This window comes from Dipodomys ordii, unplaced genomic scaffold (genome assembly GCF_000151885.1).
Source record: "Dipodomys ordii isolate 6190 unplaced genomic scaffold, Dord_2.0 Scaffold49, whole genome shotgun sequence".
Classification (NCBI taxonomy): domain Eukaryota; kingdom Metazoa; phylum Chordata; class Mammalia; order Rodentia; family Heteromyidae; genus Dipodomys; species Dipodomys ordii.
Window position 1 is genome coordinate 11,250,220 of NW_012267265.1, and position 20,460 is coordinate 11,270,679.

The 20,460-nt window shown below is 38.4% G+C and overlaps 1 protein-coding gene across 1 annotated transcript in view; it reads right to left on the minus strand.

Moving 5' to 3' along the window:
• Window positions 1–19,677, minus strand: part of Coq2 (coenzyme Q2 4-hydroxybenzoate polyprenyltransferase) — a 21,288-nt gene extending 1,611 nt beyond the window's left edge. The window contains exons 1-5 of the mRNA XM_013020146.1: window positions 19,431–19,677; window positions 12,744–12,910; window positions 3,997–4,118; window positions 2,071–2,156; window positions 85–132 (exon numbers count right to left, since the gene is read on the minus strand). Coding sequence (XP_012875600.1) covers window positions 85–132; window positions 2,071–2,156; window positions 3,997–4,118; window positions 12,744–12,910; window positions 19,431–19,665 — 658 coding nt within the window. The 5' untranslated portion in view covers window positions 19,666–19,677. The remainder of the gene's footprint in view (window positions 1–84; window positions 133–2,070; window positions 2,157–3,996; window positions 4,119–12,743; window positions 12,911–19,430) is intronic.
• Window positions 19,678–20,460: the final 783 nt, after the last annotated feature.

A 20,460-nucleotide genomic window follows, 5' to 3' on the forward strand; every position in this document is an offset into this window, starting at 1 on the left:
GATGGGCATAGATGGTATCATATATCAGTGTCCACATAACTCCAGAAAAGTAAAGAGGCAAGCACACAGATGGATCACAGGAACCCTTGATAGCAGACCATCCAAGCAATGCTCCCCAATTAAAAGTTAACCCTACAATTGACAAAACAAAAAGAGGGGTAAGGTCAAAATGTACTTCAGGGGCTGGGAAGGTGGCTCAGTGGTAAAGCGTTTGCCTTGCATGCATGAGGCCCTGGGTTCGATTCCTCAGCACCACATAAGCAAAAAGAAAAAAGCCGGAAGTGGCACTGTGGCTCAAGTGGTAGAGCGCTAGCCTTGAGCTGAAGAGCTGAGTGACAGTGCCCAGGCCCAGAGTTCAGGCCCCACGACTGGACCCCCTCTTCCCCCCCTCCAAAAAAAATGTACTTCAGTATTCCACAGGGAAGGAGAGGGAAGTCAGCATGTATTAAGTACTTGCTGTATACTAGGCTCGGTATGATATTGTCCATGTTCCTTCACTTTACAAATAAGAAAACAGGACAACAGAGTTTAATTAGTAATTAATTAGCTGATAGTTCTCAGGGTTCCTCTCTCTGGGTTGGCTTGTGCCATACCTTCACTTCTGGCTTTTTGCTGGTTAATTGGAGATAAGAGTCTCTTAGATTTGTGTACCTAGGACAGCTTTAATTCTCAATCTCAGTCTCCTGAGTAGCTAGGATTACTTGTGTGAGCCATCAGTGCCTGGCTCTTTCCCCTCATACATTGCCTATTTCTAATAAGAATACCCTTCCTTCCATACCTACTGTATTCCTTAATACCACACTGTACTCAATGACCTGCTTATCTGCTGTCTCTTCTGGCTCTTTAAAATGAGACTGGGTTTTAGTCATCTTTAATTTTCAAGTACCTTCTGTAACTCATCAATAAATTTCTAAAGTAAAGGTGCCAGCCTTCAAAATACTGTTAAAGCGAGGAATTGCTTATGCTCCCTCTATTAAAGATTCCTAGGTTCATCCGTGAACGTACTTTTAAAACTTTATTTTAATAATGAAAAGTGCAGAGACAGAAAAGAAATAGGAACTTAGAAAAAGATAAATATATATATTCCATCAGAGCTTTCCCATTAAGTTAGGCTCAACAATTTTTTTAGAACATCTTTTGGGTCTTTTATTTACTGGAAAAATGATTCAAAGAACTAGGAACAGAATAGAGTATTCTAGATATAGGACACAAAAGTCTGGGACTTTTTTTGTTTTTGCAGTAGTTTTGTTTTGCAGTAGTTTGATTTACCCACCTACTTGCCCCTCTTAACCAACAAATAACATCAAAAAGCTGCATATGTTAAGATACTAGGTCAAAGATAAAAAATGACTTTTTGGGGATCATTTTCAATTTATTAAGAGGAGGAAATGGTGGCTGTCACTAGATATTTGTTGAATTAATGTTACTGAAATGGGTAAGAATGACAGCATGGAGTGCTGTGGAAACTCAAAGACTCATGTTTTCCAGACAAGTTGAAGAATGACTTTATAGATGAGGGACTAAACTATCACATACACTTTTAACCCTTGCTTTTCTCCTGCCCGAATTCTTTACAATACCTTGATCAACCATCTCTTCATGACATGTCTAGTGTTTTAAAAAGTATTTCAGAAAATAGTAATAATGCTGACAATAATCAATAAATACATAAGATTTCTTTCTTTTTTTTTGGGTCTGGTCGTGGGGCCTGAACTCTGGGCCTGGGCGCTGTCCCTCAGCTCTTCAGCTCAAGGCTAGCGCTCTACCACTTGAGCCACAGCGCCACTTCCGGCTTTTTTCTTTTTTGCTCATGTGGTGCTGAGGAATCGAACCCAGGGCCTCATGCATGCAAGGCAAGCGCTTTACCACTGAGCCACCTTCCCAGCCCACATAAGATTTCTTTACTAATAACAGTAACTAACTGCCCTCCTTAAAAATATGACAATTTATTCTTGGCTCAGGAAATTTCACGACTGATCTGAGATTGCATTTCTATCTATATACATATAATATATAGGAGGAATAGGGTTAGAAAGTATCAAAAGAAATACTTAGCTATTTGCAGCTTACCCAAGGCTAACTGAGGCCAGTATGTGATTCTTTTCATTAGTGGGTAAGTGATGACGAGAAGTAAGGATGCTGCTCCCAGAGCTATACTGAAAACAGAGAAATACTGCATCAACCTTACCATCATGCAGAAAATCACTATTTGAACATGAGTATGATAACTGGAAGATATTTTCCTTTTAAGTAGCATTTTGTTATATAAAATTCTCTTCCTAGACTTTGACTTTTCCTATTGAAAAGAATGATTAGAAAAACGTTTTAAGTTAACTGACAACTGAAATAATAGCTAACATATACTGCACTTTCATATCAGGAAATATTTTTTGTTTTTTAAATAGGATCTCACTATGTAGCCCAAGTTAGTGTTAACATCACCAAGTAACCCAGGCTGTCCATGAACTCATGAGCTTCCTGCTCTACCTTCCAAGGACTAGCAGTATAGGCATAAGCCCCATGTCTGACTTACCAGGTTCAATTGGGAATATTTTACATTGTCAACTTGTTCCCATGTAAATAATGATCCTAGGAGGGATCATTCTGTATATGAGGAAAATGAAGCATAAAAAGTCTTTTGTGTATGCTTGGTCCTGGGGCTTGAAACAAGGGCCCTAACCTTTTCAACTCCAGGCTAGCACTCTACTACTTGCGCAATAGCTCCACTTCTGGCTTTTTGGTGGTTAATTAGAGATAAGAGTATCAAGGACTGTCCTGCCTGGGCTGGCTGTGAACCTCTATCCTCAGATCTCAGCCTTCTGAATAATTAGAATTATAATTGAGAATGCTAAGCAAACACTCTTACACTGAGCTACATCCCCAGTTCTCAAAGTAATCAGAGCACAGCCTATTATCCAAAATATATTAATACCTCTAAACTGTTTTTGAACCATATGGTGTCTAATAAACTATAAAATCCTAATAGAGAATTCATTAGTTCCTCCTTATATTTAGAAGGAGGTGTTACTTTTCACGGAAAGGAAAGTAACTATGTAAACGTAAGATATTCTTAGGTATCTAAAACCAAATTAATCTAACTCCACTCCCTCCAAGAATAATCTTCCAAGGGGGTTTTCTTGTAATTGATGCTATCAAGGCAAGGCATGCATACAATAAAGCCTACTCTCTACAAAATCATGACACCCCCCCCCTCCTTTTAAAAATTTTATTCCCTCTCTGAAACACTTTGTAAGCTGCCATCTAATGCACAAAAATATAACTGTGTGTCTGTCTACAAAATACTAGAGCAAGCCTCTCACTTTTTCCTTGTCATTTGGATTAGTGGTATGGTCCTAGAAAAGACAGCTCTGCTTCTGCAAAATGAGTATAGTCACTTCTACTTTCATATACTTCAGACAGAACTTTCAGTATATATAAAATCACAGAAAGACAGGTGTATGAAAGTACCTTGTGTCCTGTAGGGAATATACAATACAAATACTGAAGGTAATTCATAATAAATTAATGCTGATTTCTTAACTCCTTTTGCTGAAAGTATTCTTGAAGAAGATTTTACTATGTTAGTAAGCATAAAAACAGTAATTCATCACCCATTGTAAAATCTTTTTTTATGTTTACTAACATAAAAATGCTCCTATAGGACTGGGAAGGTGGCTCAGTGGTAGAGCACTTGCCTTGCATGCTCGAGGCCCTGGGTTCAATTCCTCAGCACCACATAAGCAAAAAGAGAAAAGCTGGAAGTGGCGCTGTGACTAAAGTGGTAGAGTGCTAGCCTTGAGCTGAAGAGCTGAGGGACAGCGCCCAGGCCCAGAGTTCAGGCCCCAGGGATCGGATCCAAAAAAAAAAAATGCTCCCATAAACACTGGCTCAGCATAAATATTTCTACTTTATTCTATTTCTCTATTTTAAAGGAGCAATTTTTACATACAATTGTGAAGAACACATTGAATAAACCTGTAGTAATTCCAAAAATACCTGTAGTAATTCAGACACAGAAGAACACCCAGTGCCAAGCTCAGCTGTCCTCCAAGAAAAACAAAGGACTGGAAAGTTGAAATGTCTCCAGCAGCTATCGGACGATTTGCTGTTCTTGTAACCTTCACACAGGAAAAGAATACCTTAGCCTCACATAATGACTAATCCGTTATTTGAACACTTAAGTTAAAGAGACTGGACCATGGTAGGCACTAAGGCACAAATGTGAACAGAGTAAAATCAACATTTGAAATACTTCCACGAAAAAAATCATATAAAGTGAAGTAAGCCAAGCCCAAAGAAACATAGGTCCCCTGGTTTCCCTTATTTGCAATATCTAGTATATGTATGAGTCAAGCAGAAAAGGTCAGATAAGGTGAAGTTAGAACAATGAACCCTAAGATATGTATTTAAATGTTTTTTTTCTTTCATGCATTTGTTTCTAACGCATTTATAAGATTATTTCTTTGTTGCTTTGTATGTCCCTCCCCCACAGTATAACCCCTGCTTTCACTGTATTTGATGTCAGTATAATTTGTGGGGGAAGGGGAAAAACAAGTCATTTAAATAAGAATACAGGTGGACACGTTGCAACAATGAGAAGTACAAGTTGTCATGTCAAAAACGAACTTTACAACTTTGGTGGGGGGGAGGGGGAGGATTAAGTGGGGGAGTGGAGGCTGGGAAAGGTAAACAAAGGAGGAGGCTACAATGCTTGATAAGAAATGTACTCACTATCTTGCTCATGTAATTGTAACCCCTCTGTACAGTATTTTCACAATAAAAAAAAACAAATACTTCCAAGAAATCAAATTGCATATTTAAAATAGTTTTAGAAAGAGTTAACTATTCCCACTACTCATTCCCTTTTGACTGTTCATTCTTACCTTAAAACAAAACAGATTCTAGGTTAGAAATAATTATGTTCAAGTAGGCTTACACCTGTAATCCTAGCTACTCAGGAGGCTGAGATCTGAGAATTGTAGTTTGAAGCTAGCTCAGGCAGGAAATCCTTGAGACTTTTTAAAAAAAAATCTATAACAAAATTCCAAAAAGTGAGCTGTGGCTCAAGTGGTTGAAGGTTAGCTGTGAGAAAAAAAGCTAAGGGACAGCACTCAGGCCCTGAGTTGAAGCCCTGGCAAAAAAATTTCCATGGAGAAACGAGGTATAACAACAGTGAGAATTCTTAGGAGAGAAAAAGATCTTGGATAAAGCAAATATCACATAAATGTTTTAGCACGGGAAGTGGAAGCATTAAACTAGAAAGCAGACCTGAAGAAAGAAGACAGATAGACCTGGGTTTTCAGTTGGAAGGCTTTTGTAAATTTACTTAAGAATGGATCTATGCTAACCAGGTAAATTCATGTAAGAATGTGGACAGAGCAAGTGATCTGTCTAGATCATATGCACTACCTGCAGTTTTCCTTCATGAAAAGTGATTATCCTAAATTCAACCACAAATAAAGAACACAACCCATATTTTCAACATAATTCAGGATTTTCAGCATTTGATCCAATTCCATCATTTCCTGGCTAGATAAATTTTGGTAAATTATTGAACCTCTCCTAGTCTTAGGTTATTTTCCTGTTAGAGAAAAAACTGAGGAAAAAGGAATAAGAAGACCTATTTTATAGGGCAAATATACTGCCTGAGGCATAAAAAATATGCAGTAATTGTTATATATCACTAAGATAACATGTTTTTATATGATTGATATAAAAAGTTACAAATATAGCCTGTGGAACAAACCTAGCCTTCTGCCCATTTCTTGGTATAGCTGATGAGTTAAGAGTGGTTTTAAGACACTTTTTAAATGATATTTTCTTTGAAAAGAATAACATAAGAAAATAATATGAAATTCAGCTTTTGGTGTCCATAAATAGGTTTATCAAGGAACATAGCCATGTTCATATTTTTCCATACTGTCTATACCTGTTGTGACACTCAAAGAATTTATTAATTGTAACAAAGATGATATAGATTACAAAGCCTAAAATATCTCTCAGCTGATCATTTATAGAAAGTGTTTGCTGAGGGACTGGGAATGTGGCTTAGTGGTAGAGTGCTTGCCTAGCATGCATGAAGCCCTGGGTTCCATTCCTTAGAACCACATAAACAGAAGTGGCGCTGTGGCTCAAGTGATAGGGTGCTAGCCTTGAGCAAAAGAAAAGAAGCTCAGGGACAATGCCCAGACCCCCTGAGTTCAAGTCCCAGGACTGGGAGAAAAAAGAGACAAAGGAAAAGGGGGGAACCAATGCAACAGCGATATAGACAAGACAATATATTAGAAATGATCTGTACAACTTGGGGATGGGGGGGAGGAAAAGACAGAGAAAAATGAGGGAAGTAAAAACAAGTTTGACAAGAAATGTACTTATTACCTTACTTATGTAACTGTAACCCCTCTGAATGTCATCTTGACAATGGAAAAAAGTGAAAGAAAAAAAAGGAAAAATACATACACACACACAAAAAAAACTATGAGCAATGACTGATCCTACTGAGAGTAACAGTACTCGATTTTTACCTTAGTTCCTGAAACTTCAAATTGGAAATAGAACTTACATTATATTTGTTTCCAGATAATACCATTATTCTAGTAGTTACAATTGAGAAATTTTCCTGAAACCTCAACTGCCATGCCAACTCCTGCTGAGTCTGCGTGAGAGATTGCGTTAGATAAAGAGCTTCAAGGAAGCATGCCTGAAGGAAGGGGGTGTTGGTTTAAGGCTTTCCATACACTTGGCTACACCTTTATAGCCTCTACCTTTATTCTTACTATATTTTTCTTGGCTGTACATGTTTCCTTTATTTTCATTTTGGCTATTTTTCTATTGATCCGTGAACAGAGCATGTTGTTTTTTTCCAGTCCAATAGAGACAGCTTCTCTGAATAATAAAGACTAGGACTATAGCTTAAATGTGGGCAATGCCCCAATCAATCTATCATCTGATGTGACGCTGTCTCCAGAAACTCCTACAACTTTACAAACAGTTTTGCGGCTCAGGCACAGTAAATACAGAAACTTAAAATTTCCAGATATGTTACAACAGGCAGAATTAATGAATTAAACTAAGCTAGAAGGAGTTATCCCAAAAGCTCAGAGTTCTAGAAAAAGGGACCCCTGATAATAAAAGGAAAAGAAAGATTCCCCCAACAGTTAAGTTTAGGGAATAAATGGTGGTTTCCCACAAAATATAAAGTTAGTGACATCACATTTCCTGAACCGACTGATGAACCATTGCCTTATACAGGAGCTTATAAAGATAAAAATAGATAAATTAATATAAAAGGAAAAAGGGTATTTTGGAACTCATTAGATTTTATGCAAAGATTAGGTAGATCTAGACCATTATGGTGTTTATTATCAAAACAACAATAAGATAGTTTAAAATAACAATTAAAAAATTTATGTGAACAAATATTGGGATTAAAATTATAGAAAATGGAGAATGCCTGACTCAACCTGGAAGTGGTTTTTAGGATGGTTTCAAAGGGACTTGAAAATATACGGAAAAAATAAAAAGAGTACCTTATAAGTACAGCCCTGTCTTAGGTTTGTTAATTATTAAACATAAAAAGACTGAATAGATGATGCATTCTATTAAACTATATGCTAGACTTGTTTTGCACCACTTACCTTAAACAGTTGGTAGGATAGTCATCAATTTTCATCTAATCCATCAATGCTTTGCTTTTCTTAAAAATTGATTACGTGCTTAAATAAACAAAGGATCTATGTCACAATTGCACACTGTTTAAAAATGTTAATTCTTCTCAATAAAGATACACTCAGGTGCAACTCTTTTGAGTCTGTGTCTGTTTGTCACTTCGCCAACCCCTTGCCCATCTATCCTGAGATCCCTGTCCCGTCGGTCCCAGTGCTCCCAGTGCTCCGGCCGAGCTGGTCCGTCGCACTCAACCGTTTACAGGTTCTTACAATTTCTACTGAAACCACAGCAGTCTTGGTAAGTGTCCACAGATGTTTTGAGGAAGCAAAGCCAGGCCAGTCTTACTAGATTACATTGCCTTGTCAGTACAGAATTATCTAGTAAATTGGAAAGCTGCAGATTAACAAGTACTCCAAGAAGAGTAAAAATGAAGTAACATGAGGATCAAAATATATCCTATGAAACCAGAGCAATCATAGTTTACGAGAGTACATCATTAATACCTGACTTCACATTATTTCAAAGTTCTTAATTTAAAAATAATCATTAGTATGTAGTTGTACAAAGGAGTTACAATTCCATAAATCAGGTATTTCAAAGTTTCTAACCTGTTCGTCATATAATCACCTGACTGGTAAGTTATTAATACAACATTGACAAATGCACTTAACTTATGTGCCCTAATAGCAAATGACTATATTAACAATTGACTCAAATGCAGTATGCTGCATAAAATCCTGGGATATAAACATGTCTTTCATAATAAATCTATTGCCTAACAAAATCAAGTAAGCATTATAAGTAGGCTAAACCTAACTCATCCTTTAAAATAAGATATGAAAGAATTCAAATTAGCAACCCCCCTCAATAGGTAGGAGAGTGCATTTTTGTAGCAGAACAACACATAATCTGGACTGCTTTAGTCTGAGAAAAGTGGTATGAGGGTGGATCTAAATCCTAAATCCTCTCCCTTTTGGTTCTTTACAGAAAAGTCAAGCATGGGAAACATATTTTATGTGCTGTTTGTAATTTGTGTATATTCTTTATCATTATCCATATTCTAGAAAGATTTATTTCTTTAGTTTTAAGGGTTCTTTATTTTCTCCTAGTGTACAGTTTGTCTTTTAATCCTCTTAAGAGTCTTTCCAGCTCAAGTTTGTTTTGATGAAGTCTAATTTAACAACATTTCTTTATGGGTTATGCTTTTAGTATTTCTCGCCTGCTGCTTGTGTTTGACATTTTTCTTTAGTTTTCAGAAGTTTATGATATATCAAGATATATGATTTCTTTATCATGTTTGGAGGTTTTTTTTCCTTCTTGAATGCTGGGTACCAGTGGCTCACACCTGTAATCCTACACTCAGAAGGCTAATTTTTGTTTTTTGGGGGGGGGGTCCGGTTGTGGGGCCGGAACTCTGGGCCTGGGCGCTGACCCTCAGCTCTTCAGCTCAAGGCTAGCATTCTACCACTTGAGCTACAGTGCCACTTCCGGCTTTTTTTTTCTGTTTATGTGGTGCTGAGGAATTGAACCCACGGCCTCTGTATGCAAGGCTAGTGCTCTACCACTGACCCACCTTCCCACCCCTCAGAAGGCTAAATTTTAAAGACTGGTTTGAAGCCAGCCCAGACAGGAAAGTCCATAAGATTCTTGGCTTCAACTGACTACCAACTGGAAGTGGTGCTGTGGCTCAAAGTGGTACAGCACTAGCCTTGAGTGAAAAAACCTCAGTGCTCAGGCTCTCAGTTCAGGCCCCATGACCAATAACAACAACAAAAAACCAACAAACTTGTGATCCTGCTCCCCACATACCCTGAGTAGCTGGGATTAGAGGTGTGTACCACTACATCATGTATTTCTTTTTTTCTATCTCCACTTTACTGCTTCTTCCTCTGACCACTTCATTCTGCTGTTGAGCCTACCCAGTGAGTTTTTATTACACATTCTCTACTTTTCCATTCACATTTTACTACTCACTGAAGCATACTTAAGATAATTGCTTGTTTTTTTTTTTTTTTTTCATGGTACTAGTTTGAACTTAGGACTTCACATTTGCTTGGCTTGCTTTCTTGGCTGGTGTTCTACTATTTGAGCCAGGCCTCTAGCTCAGTTTTTGCCAGTTCTTTTGGAGATGGAGTACTACAGACTTTTCTGCCAGGCCTGGATTTTTAACAGCAATCATCTGGACCTCTGTCTCCTGAGTAGCTAGAATTATGGGCATGTGCCAGCAATGCTGAGTTGTGATTATTGGTTTTAAAATCTTTGTCAGATAACATCTCTGTCATCTTAACCATTCCTTTAGTGACTTTTCTAGTTCTTGGTATGATATATGACTTTTAATCAAAGCTTAGAAATTTTGGGTATGACAAGACTATGGATCTCATTTAAACCTGTTTTAGCTGGCTCCTGGCAGAGGAAGAGGCTGGGGATACTGCAGAATAATTACCAGGTGAAGTTATAATAGTCATTTGTTGGGGCTATCTTTTGGTTTGTACCCATTGAGGTTACCACGGTGCTGTTCTTTAGTTCTAAGACTAGCTCACACAAGGAAAAAATCTAGAAACTTCACCACCAAGTTGTTGGGGTACTTAAGTTCCTAGACAATTAATTATCTTTTCTCTGGTCTTTGTAATATATACATACATATATATGTATATATATATGAATTTTAATTGTACTTAGTGGAAAGAATAGGGAAAAGTATGTTTATCCTATCTTACAGCAGACAGAAGTCAAAATCTAAATAACTAGGAGATAATATAGTCTGAAGAACACAATAACATAATTCTGAAGTTACAATTTTGCATTTCATCTTCAAATCCCCCATAACCAAGGTCATGTAAGTCTTAGTTTTACTAGGTTCCTGAGAACAAACTGCTTTTTGAAAAAATATTCCCACTTGTCTACACGGATCATTTCCTTGCAATTAATACTAATTTATAGAAATATTTTTCATTTTCTAGCCTATATTGAGCTAGCAGTTTTTTTAAAAAAAAGGAATTGATAAACTACTCTAAACATGTTCAAAAATTATTCTGAAATCTCCTTCACATGATATACAGAATGAAAAGCTGACCTTCATATGAGGAAAGTGTGTATTTGCTGGCACAAATAGAGGCATCCCAACTACGTTGGTATGGTATAGAGATGCTTTACTCTCTGGCTCAGGCCACTTTTTCGCTACGTCCTACCCTCTAGCCATACATGCAGTTGCAGTTAGCTAACACAATATCTCAGTCACACCTCCGTACCTGCTGTTCCTCTGTCTAAAGTAACCTTCACTCCCTTAACCCTCTCTATTTGGCCAGTTTGCTTTGATGGAGTTCAAAGCTCATTCTCTCCCAAGCTTGAAAGTCCTCTCCCTTAGGTTCCCTGGTGTATACTATTCTCATGACACTGCCACTTTATTATAACACTAAAGCCTAGGATCAGGCATGTTCACTGTATTGTAATACTAATGCCTTTGATCAGGCATGCTCTTCATGTAACTCTAGAATCTTAGTTTTCCATACAGCAAGTACTCAAGAAATAAGCTATATTAATATGACATTTTAATAAATAAACATTGTAAGTGTAAGCCTTAAGGAAAATTCAGATTTTATGAGAGGTAACTAGGGGTGCTCACTTTTCTGATATGTTTATATGTTTACTATGGATTTCTTTTCAACTAAAAGTTTACCTGATGATTTTCTCAGGCACTGAATGGTCATGTAATTAGGGCACAGCTGCTAGGATAAAATAACTGGGCCCTTCCCTTGAGAAAATATGGTCTGTTGAAGAAGAAATAATTAAACAAAGGTACTAAAATATGCATAGCAAATAATCTAGAGGTATACAATGCCACAAATTGTTAGCTGCAGTTTTCTCTGGAAGCTTGGGGAGGAGGGAAGACTTGCACTTTCTATCCTTTGCATTTCTGTGCAGTGCTTAAAATAAGCATCTATTACTTTTCTAAGGAGACAAACAATAATCACAGTAGTTCCTCGTTACCATGAAGGATACATTCTAAGAATCCCAATGGATGCCTGAAAGCACAGGGAGTACTGAGCTCCAAGTAAACTATCATTTTTCCTATACATATGTGGTAATATTTAATTTATTAATGTCTAATTTACATTAGGCCCAGTAAAAATTAACTAAAAGTCAATAATATAATTATCATAATTTTTTTAAATAAAAGAGGTTTCATATTCTCAGAAGGTTGCTTAAAGTTTATATTGGTTTATTATTGTAACTTTCCATTTGGATTGTGGGTAATGAAAGTTTAAAAGAAACAGGCTGAAGGAGGGATTCCTATATAGCCAATACTAAAAGGTTCATTTAAATTAAGATTAATCAATTAAGAATGGATTTACATAGGAATAGTTGGGGCTCAAAAATACATCTCATAGGAAGGGATGGTATTATCTTTTGGACACTTAAATGGAGCTATAGCTCAAGTGGTATGGAGTGTTAGCCTTGAGCAAAAAAGCTCAGGGACAGCACCTGGGTCCTTAGTTCAAGCCCCACGACTGGCACACATACACACACACAAAGGGTGAAAGCCAGATGTTCCTGGCTCTCACCTATAATCCTAGGTACTTAGGAGGCTGAAATACAAGAATTATGGTTCAAAGCTAGCCTGAGCCGAAAATTCCTCCAGAGTCTTATTTCCAATTAACTAGCAAAAACTAATAGAACTTGAGATGTAGCTCAAGTGGTAGAGGCACCAGCTGTAAGCCAAAAAGCCGTGTGAGAACATGAGGCCCTAAGTTCAAGCCCCAGAAAAACTTTTTCACTAAAAACATTCAGTGAGAGTTAACTTTCACTCTAAGCTTTCACAACTCCTTTATCCTTAGCTCTCAATTTCTTAATTTACTTTGTAAAAATAAAGTACACACCTTGCCCTATGGCCCTTCTTGGATGGAGAAAGGAAGTAAACTGTGCTATACATCTGATACTAGCACCATATATTGCATTCTAGGTAAGATAACCAAAGGGCCTGCTTGGTTGCTTTACGTGGCATTTGAAAGTAATGCCATCACGTTACCCTGTAAAACTGAAAGGAGCTTCTCTGTTCCTTTCCAGGAGGAAACTACCTTTTTATCGTAGTCACGGTCCCACATGTCATTAATAGTACAGCCTGCTCCACGCATCAGGATAGCTCCAGTGCCAAAGAGGGATAACATGTACCAGTCTGGAAAACAACCTGGTTCAGCTGCCAAACCAATGCTCCAGGTACATGGCAAATACAGTAGCCAGGTTCCTAAACAAAAGTAAAAAGACAAAAAGGTACAAATTCAAGTCAGTTTTAAATAACCTTCATTGTTTAATTACATGCTCCAAGAAAAACACTGTAAGTAAAAACAAACAAACAAACAAACCCAAAAATATTGGGAATATAAATTTGCAACTTGTGTTACACAGTTTTCCCTAACGTGCAAAGAAACCAGAAACAAAGAAAAGAACAGTAGTCCAATAAAAAAATGGACAAAAGACACAATAAAAGTTCATAGAAAAAGGCATACAAGTAAATGGCTCATACATACAAAGCGATATTCAGCTTTGAAAAACACTCATTAAAAGAACATTCTCATAAGAACATCTTTCACTCAGTAGACTGGCAAAACTCAAAGTCTCTGGGAAATTAGATAGTCTCATGTATTTTTAGATGAAGCTATAAAATAGCCTTCTGCTTATAGAAGACAACTTAAAAATTATGCTGCGTATGCATATACACATAACAAATATGTGCTATTTGAATGTTAGTATGTTCACACACTGACACATTTCAGAAAAGTCATATTGTAACTGATAATAGCTGCTTCTGAGAAGGGAATGTGGGAGAACACCCTACTCCAGCACTCTGAATTTTCTGTTGTATATACATACTATACACTTAAGTTAGTAAAAACCTTTTCTGTTGTTAATATGCTTGAGATGGCTTTGAGAAAGAGTGAATGTCATAGCGAATAGTTTATAGCTACATACACAAATAAATTAGTTCTTAATTTGTGTGTGGGCTTTGAGCCATACTTTCTAAGCAGCACTTACCATTTAAGCCTTGCCGCCTAGCTGTTTGTGCTTTAGTTATTTCTCAGATAGACTCTGCCCTGAGCCATAATTGTTCTATCTCATCTGCCCCACACAACTGGGATTGTAGATACTACTATGCCCTGTTTATTGCTAATAGGGTTTCATTAACTTTTCTCCTCTAGGCTGGCCTCGAATTTTGATCTTTCTGATAACTATCTATTAAGTGTCTAGGATTATAAGCAGGAGGCACCATTCTCTGCCTAGTTCTTAATTCTTAACCCATAAACTATATCATGAAGCCAAAAGCAAATATAGATGAAAGATTTTACATCCTACCAAAAAGCAAGTGTTTCAAAGTTTATTGATGAAGAGTATTAGATAAGTTTTGTTTTACTTCCTTACTTAGGGATAGAGAAAAGGGATTTGCATATAAAGATCAAATTCTACATAAAAATGTTAAAATAGCTAACGTCTATAATCAAGTTTAAGCTTGATTTATGTACAAATATTTATGAAGTACATAATCTGTGCCAGTACTGTGCTAGGCACTGGAAATATAATGGCATCTGAGAGCTGGTTTTTGCTTTCTTGCAGCTTATAAATAAAAAGTAAGGAATAGTTAAGCAATAATAAAAGGTCAATCCAACAGGACAAAAACAAGGTGCTATAAAGACATAAGACCTAACCATGCCAAGTTATTTGGAAAGGAGATAAAGAAGAATGAGGGAGTACTCTTTACCTGACTTATGTAGCTGTAATCCCTCTGTACATTACCTTTATGATAACAATAAAACAATTTTTTAAAAAGAGGAATTAGAGGCTTTTCCAATTAGAACTTAAATTCACACAGAAGAAAAGGTTAGAGAAGCCCCAAGAAAAATCCTTGAGAAATCACCAGTCCAGTACTTGAAATCAGCTATTCCTGAACAGATTCATCTTCAGTATGCCCACTTAAAACAAGACTAGCTAACATTTATTAAATGTTCATGAGATATCATGCAGTGTTCTAAATACTTATAATGTACAAACTTGTCTAATCCTCAACACTATCTCAGAGGTGAGAAAGAGATAATCGGAGAGGTTACATTAAATAATACTATTGACCATTTCCCTTATGCTGGAGTTACCAGTAGAGTTCCTCAGGGACAGAGTAGTATCTGATACTGTTCTGAGCTAGACAGGAATGACACTTTAGGTATATAATTGCTTGGTGGAACTAGAAATAAAGGGTTGATAAAAAAGAAAAAAAATTTTCGAGCAGGATATGTAACCACCTATAGCAAATTGTCCCAGGAGCAAAATGTTTTTGGCTACAAACATCTCTCTCTCTCTCTCTCCACAAACGTATAAGTCAGGCAAAGAGTTCATTTCTTTTTGGACAATGTCACTCATGCCTTCCCTCATTCTCTCCCAGTTTTTCCCTCCTGTCCTCACTCAGAAGTTGTACAGTTGATTTTCAACATAGTGTCTAGTGAATACCACTGCTGCATTTGTTCACCCACCCTTTGTCCATCCATTTCTATCACAAACCTATATTTTAAGTATTATGTACACTTACTGATATGAATTTGTAGGAAGATTTCTACAGAAAAGGGGAAAGTCACACAGACTTCCTAATTCTATGTCTGCCACTTATAAGCTGAGTGATACTAGACACTAAAGTATCTGAAGATGAAAATCTTGGTTTCATCTGTAAATGAAGGAAAAAGAACATTTGCCTCAAAGGGTTGTAATAAGATGACCATATTAACAATAATGGTTGTAAGAATAACAGATAGAGACCAGCTACTATGGGCACAGGACCTTTACAGAACACGTTTGATTCTTACAACAAATCGCTAAGGCAGCAGCTATTCTCATCAGACCAACTTTATAAATATAACAGCTGAGCACAGAGGAATTTATCTGAGGACACATAGGTATAACTGGTGGCCAAGGAGGAATTCCGACGGAAGTAACCTGGTGGTAGTCCATAACTTAAGTCCAAAGTTATCTTCGCCACTTCTGGCTTTTTTCTTTTTGCTTATGTGGTGCTGAGGAATCGAACCCAGGGCCTCATGCATGCAAGGCAAGTGATCTACCACTGAGCCACCTTCCCAGCCTGTAAAGTTATTATTTTTTATACCCAAATCTTTATATACAGTTAGGTTCTACTTGTTGCCCCCTACTGATTTCCAGCAACACATTTTCTTTCTTCCTTTTTTTTGGGGGGGGGAGTCTGGTCGTGGGGCCTGAACTCTGGGCCTGGGTGCTGTCCCTCAGCTCTTCAGCTCAAGGCTAGCACTCTACCAACTTGAGCCACAGCTCCACTTCTGGCTTTTTTTTTCTGCTTATGTGGTCCTGAGGAATCGAACCCAGGGCCTCATGCATACAAGGCAAGTGCTCTATCACTGAGCCACCTTCCCAGCCCCACATTTTCTTTCTTGTGGTATTTTCATTCCTCATGCTCTTTTATATGTTGCTACACAATGAGACAAATACATAGCAGAAACAAATATTTACCATAAAAAGTAAAAACTATCTAGAGATGTAATAAAATGATCAAATTATGAAATATGATGAGCAGAAAACAGTGTTTGTGTAAACTGAGTCTAAGACTAATGGCAGAATTTCTTTCAGACAACATAATCACCAGTAACTACAAAACTATACTCCCAGTTTAATGGATAGAGTGCCCCCTGGTGAAACTTCTTGAAACAGTATAGGTTGACTAACCCATTTCAAAGAAGTTATAACACCTTTTTAGGAATAGCAAAGCCTACTATCAATCTATGAAATATAACTCAATGAAGTAAAATAATAAACATAAAATGGCATGAAAAGAATTTAAAGAAATATAAAGCCAGAAATTCCACAAATGTTCAAAACAAATTCACTTGTTAAACCAATTCTACATTTTCTGAAAAACTCTGCAATCATCTTTAGAGATAAATCACATAGACTTTATATAACCATAAATGCAACTTTTCTAATCCTTACTTCTCAAGTAAAAATGACAATTTTTAAGTCCTTTTTGTATGTCAGACTGTTCAAATAATATGTTAATGAATCTTTATTATGACGAATAAAGTCAGTATTTAGTATCTGCATTTTACAGATTAAAGCAATGAAAAGGAAGGTTAAGTTATTTAGCCACAATCCCTCAAATGAGTGAAAACTCAAATCCAAAAGGTCTAGTTCCAGAACTTTGCTCATAATCCCTTTCATGCTGTTTCATGGCAAAATGCACAGACACCAAAAGAGACACCAGAGGTTTAACTATGCAAATGGAAAATGGTGGCAGCTGTTATCTTTTAGATGTCTGTAAGCTATCTGTGTGTTTCTGGATGCAGTAACCAAGAATAGAATTATAGCCAACTTTTAAATTTAGGCTTGTTGATCTGAATCTGACCCCAATATATAGGGGGTCAAACACAGCATCCCAATAATGGAGATATATATATATATATTATATATATATATGTGATATATATATCACATTCAATAGGATTTTATACTTTAATTTCCAATTGTTATGATTTGCAGTGCTCTAATCCTAAATACACAGTGTATAAACTTAGAACGTATTAAAAACAAAGCCTTTCAGTGCCTGACAGCACACATTGGTAATCTGAGCATTTAGAAGGTAGAGCCAAGAAAATATACTTAACAGGTTTTACTTCCTTCTTTTGTAGCCCTCCACTTTCATTTCCTGGTCAAGCAAGTTTTGGAGTATCAGGTTATTCTGCCATCTGCAAGTAATAACGGTTTCAATTTCCTGACTGCCTGCTTTTCTACTAAATCCTATCATTTTGAAGTACAATTTCCTCTTATCACTTTTTCCTGTAATAAAGATCCACAATTTCACTTTTTCCTGCAGCCCTATCTGGCCCACTCATTTGATTTCATACTTTCAGTGGCCTCCAACTATCTCCCCACCCCAACCAGACAGGAGTATGTGTACTCCTTCCTAGCCCTAAGGTTGAGCAATGTGGCAGGGATTTAATTCATTTAGCACTACTCCTAGGCAGTGTTCTAGGTATCTGATGTATAAGTAGATTATATTGAGCTGCAGATGGCATTAAAATAAGTACTTAAGATTGGGCGCTGGTGGTTCACATCTGTACTGACTAAGGAGGCTGAGATTTGAGGATCTCGATTTGGAAAGTGAGACTTTTTTTTTTTTGCTAGGAAGAGGGCTTTTTATATTAATATATATTTTTATTGCAGAGATACTGATAGAGGGGTTACAGTTACATGAGTAAGGTAATGAGTCCATTTCCTAATGAGCACTGTTACACCCTTCTTTGTTTTTCCTCTACCATCCCTTTGCTCCCCACCTCCCCACTTCCTCCCTTCCCACCCCAAGCTGTAAAGTTTGTTTTCAACATAGTGCCTTGTACATTTCATTGCTACAGTGGGTCAACCTATATCCTTATTTCAGCATTTTGTTATTTCCCTTCCCCTCCCCAAATTAGAAAAATGTATATACAAGATGCAGGGCACCGGAATCAAATACAGTGAATAAAGGGGTTATACAATGGGGGTAGAACATACAAAAGAAACATGAAAAATCACATAGTATAAGTACATTAAAAACAACTGCAAGAAAAACCTCTTGTGTCCCTATCTTGGGGTTTATTTCGCTTAACATCATCTTATATGGTCATATGTACATAGCTTTTGAACTTTTCTGCATGTCTTAGACATATACTAGCTATTGCAAATAAGGGTAACCATGGGACCTATGTTTCTTTTGGGCCTGGCTTACTTCGCTTAATATAATTTTTTTCCAAGTCTTTCCATTTCCTAACATATGGGGGTGGTGTCATTCTTTCTGATAGAGGCATAGAATATGTGTATGTGTGTGTACTCTGTGTGTGTGTGTATATACATATATATATATATATATATATATGTATATATGTTGAGCTATTCATCTGCTGAGGGGCTCTGGGTTGGTTCCATAGCTTAGCCAAGGTGAGCAAGGCTGAGATAAACCCTGGAGACTCATCTTCAATTAACCATCAGAACACCAGAAGTGATGCTGGGCTCAAAGTGATAGGCCATTAGCATTGAACAAAAGAGCTCAGGGACAGTGCCCAGGTCCTGAGTTCAAGTCCCACGACAAACATAAATAAATGCATAGGAAATTAAAAGCGCATAATGTTAGTGGTGACAACTCTGAAGGAAAACAAAATAAAGACCTAGAGGGATGTGTTCGTTTAAATAGGAAGACCGGGGGAATCCTCCCTCAACTGGCGATTGTGAGTTGTCAGGGGAGTCCAGCACAGTAATACCTGCTGCGATCAAATGTACTAAATCACTGTGCTACGACTGAGGCGGGAAAAGAGCTCGGCACTGAAACACTTGGTTCTTCTGGTCTGGCTGTGACAAGGAGAATGTTTCTTCAGCATTTTAATTGACTTCATTATGTTCCAGCAACTACCACGAATATAGAAGTGCTTTATGACAGTAGTTCTGCAAGTGCTGGTCCAGGAGTAAACACTGCTCTGCTTAGATGGACTGTTTTGAAGACTATGGAATGAGTAAATTCCGACCCGGCTCGGTGCCACACACCCCCCGACTCACAGGGCAGGAAGACCGGTAGGGTTCTTCAGGTTATCACCTCGATACTGTCCACAGCTGACTCCTCCCAGGGGGTCCGGCCAGACCCGGCCTCCGGGCTCTCATCCCCGGTGCTCCCCGCAGACCACCCTCCAGGCCCCGGCGGCCCTGGCCGCGCACGCGCGCGGGCTCCCCGCACTCACCTATGGGCTTGTCCAGCCTCATGAGGCGCAGGTAGGGCTGCAGAGGGCGCGGCGCCGAGCTTACCACGGCCGCCAGGCTGAGAGGGCGCCCGCGAGCTTCCGGCGGGGCAGAAGCCGTCCGCTCCCCAACCTGGGGCGCTCCCGCGGCACGCGTCAGAACCGGGAAACAGCGGGCACGGCCCCACGCTGAGGCCCGCAGGCCCAGCGTTAGCCGGCCTCCCAGCAAGCCCAGCATGGCGCTCGCGCGGGCGTGGCGCCGCTGGGTGACGTCATGCCGGCGACGCGCTCCCGGCGGGCATGCGCAGTGACGTCGGAGTGCCGCGGCGCTGGCTGGAAGGAAGGGACTGGTATCCTCGTGGCGCTTTCACCCTGTGGGATTTGTGTGTGGACACCTTCCTAGTACTCGCCTTCTCCGTATAATAGGAGTGATGCTTTTATTCATGGGCAACAGTTGTACCAGGAAAAAAAAAAAGAGGGGGTGGGCTGGGAAGGTGGCTCAGTGGTAGAGTGCTTGCCTTGCATGCCTGAGGCCCTGGGTTCGATTCCTCAGCACCACATAAGCAGAAAAAGCCGGAAGTGGCGCTGTGGCTCAAGTGGTAGAGCGCTAGCCTTGAGTTGAAGAGCTGAGGGACAGCGCCCAGGCCCAGAGTTCAGGCCCCACGACTGACAAAAACAAAACAAAAAACACATGAAAAACCTACCGAACCCAAAATATTAATTTAATTTAGTATTAACATCCAGGTGTTAAAAAGACAACAAATCCAAAAAAAGTAAACTAACATTGTTTATAGGGTTTAGGGACATTTGTTACACAAATGGAAACTCAAATTGAACAGCCATCCAAAGTTCTTTAATTGGAGAGGTAGCTAGGGAGAGTGACCCTAAAGAACCTGCCAGGCGCTTCCCATTTAACCTGCTCTGAGTGAGTCTAGGCAAGTCACTTGTCTGGATTTTAGTATTCTGGGTAGTTGGATTCCTCTTTAGGTCCATTTCCTTAAAACTTGTATATTGAACTCTTGAGATACCTCAA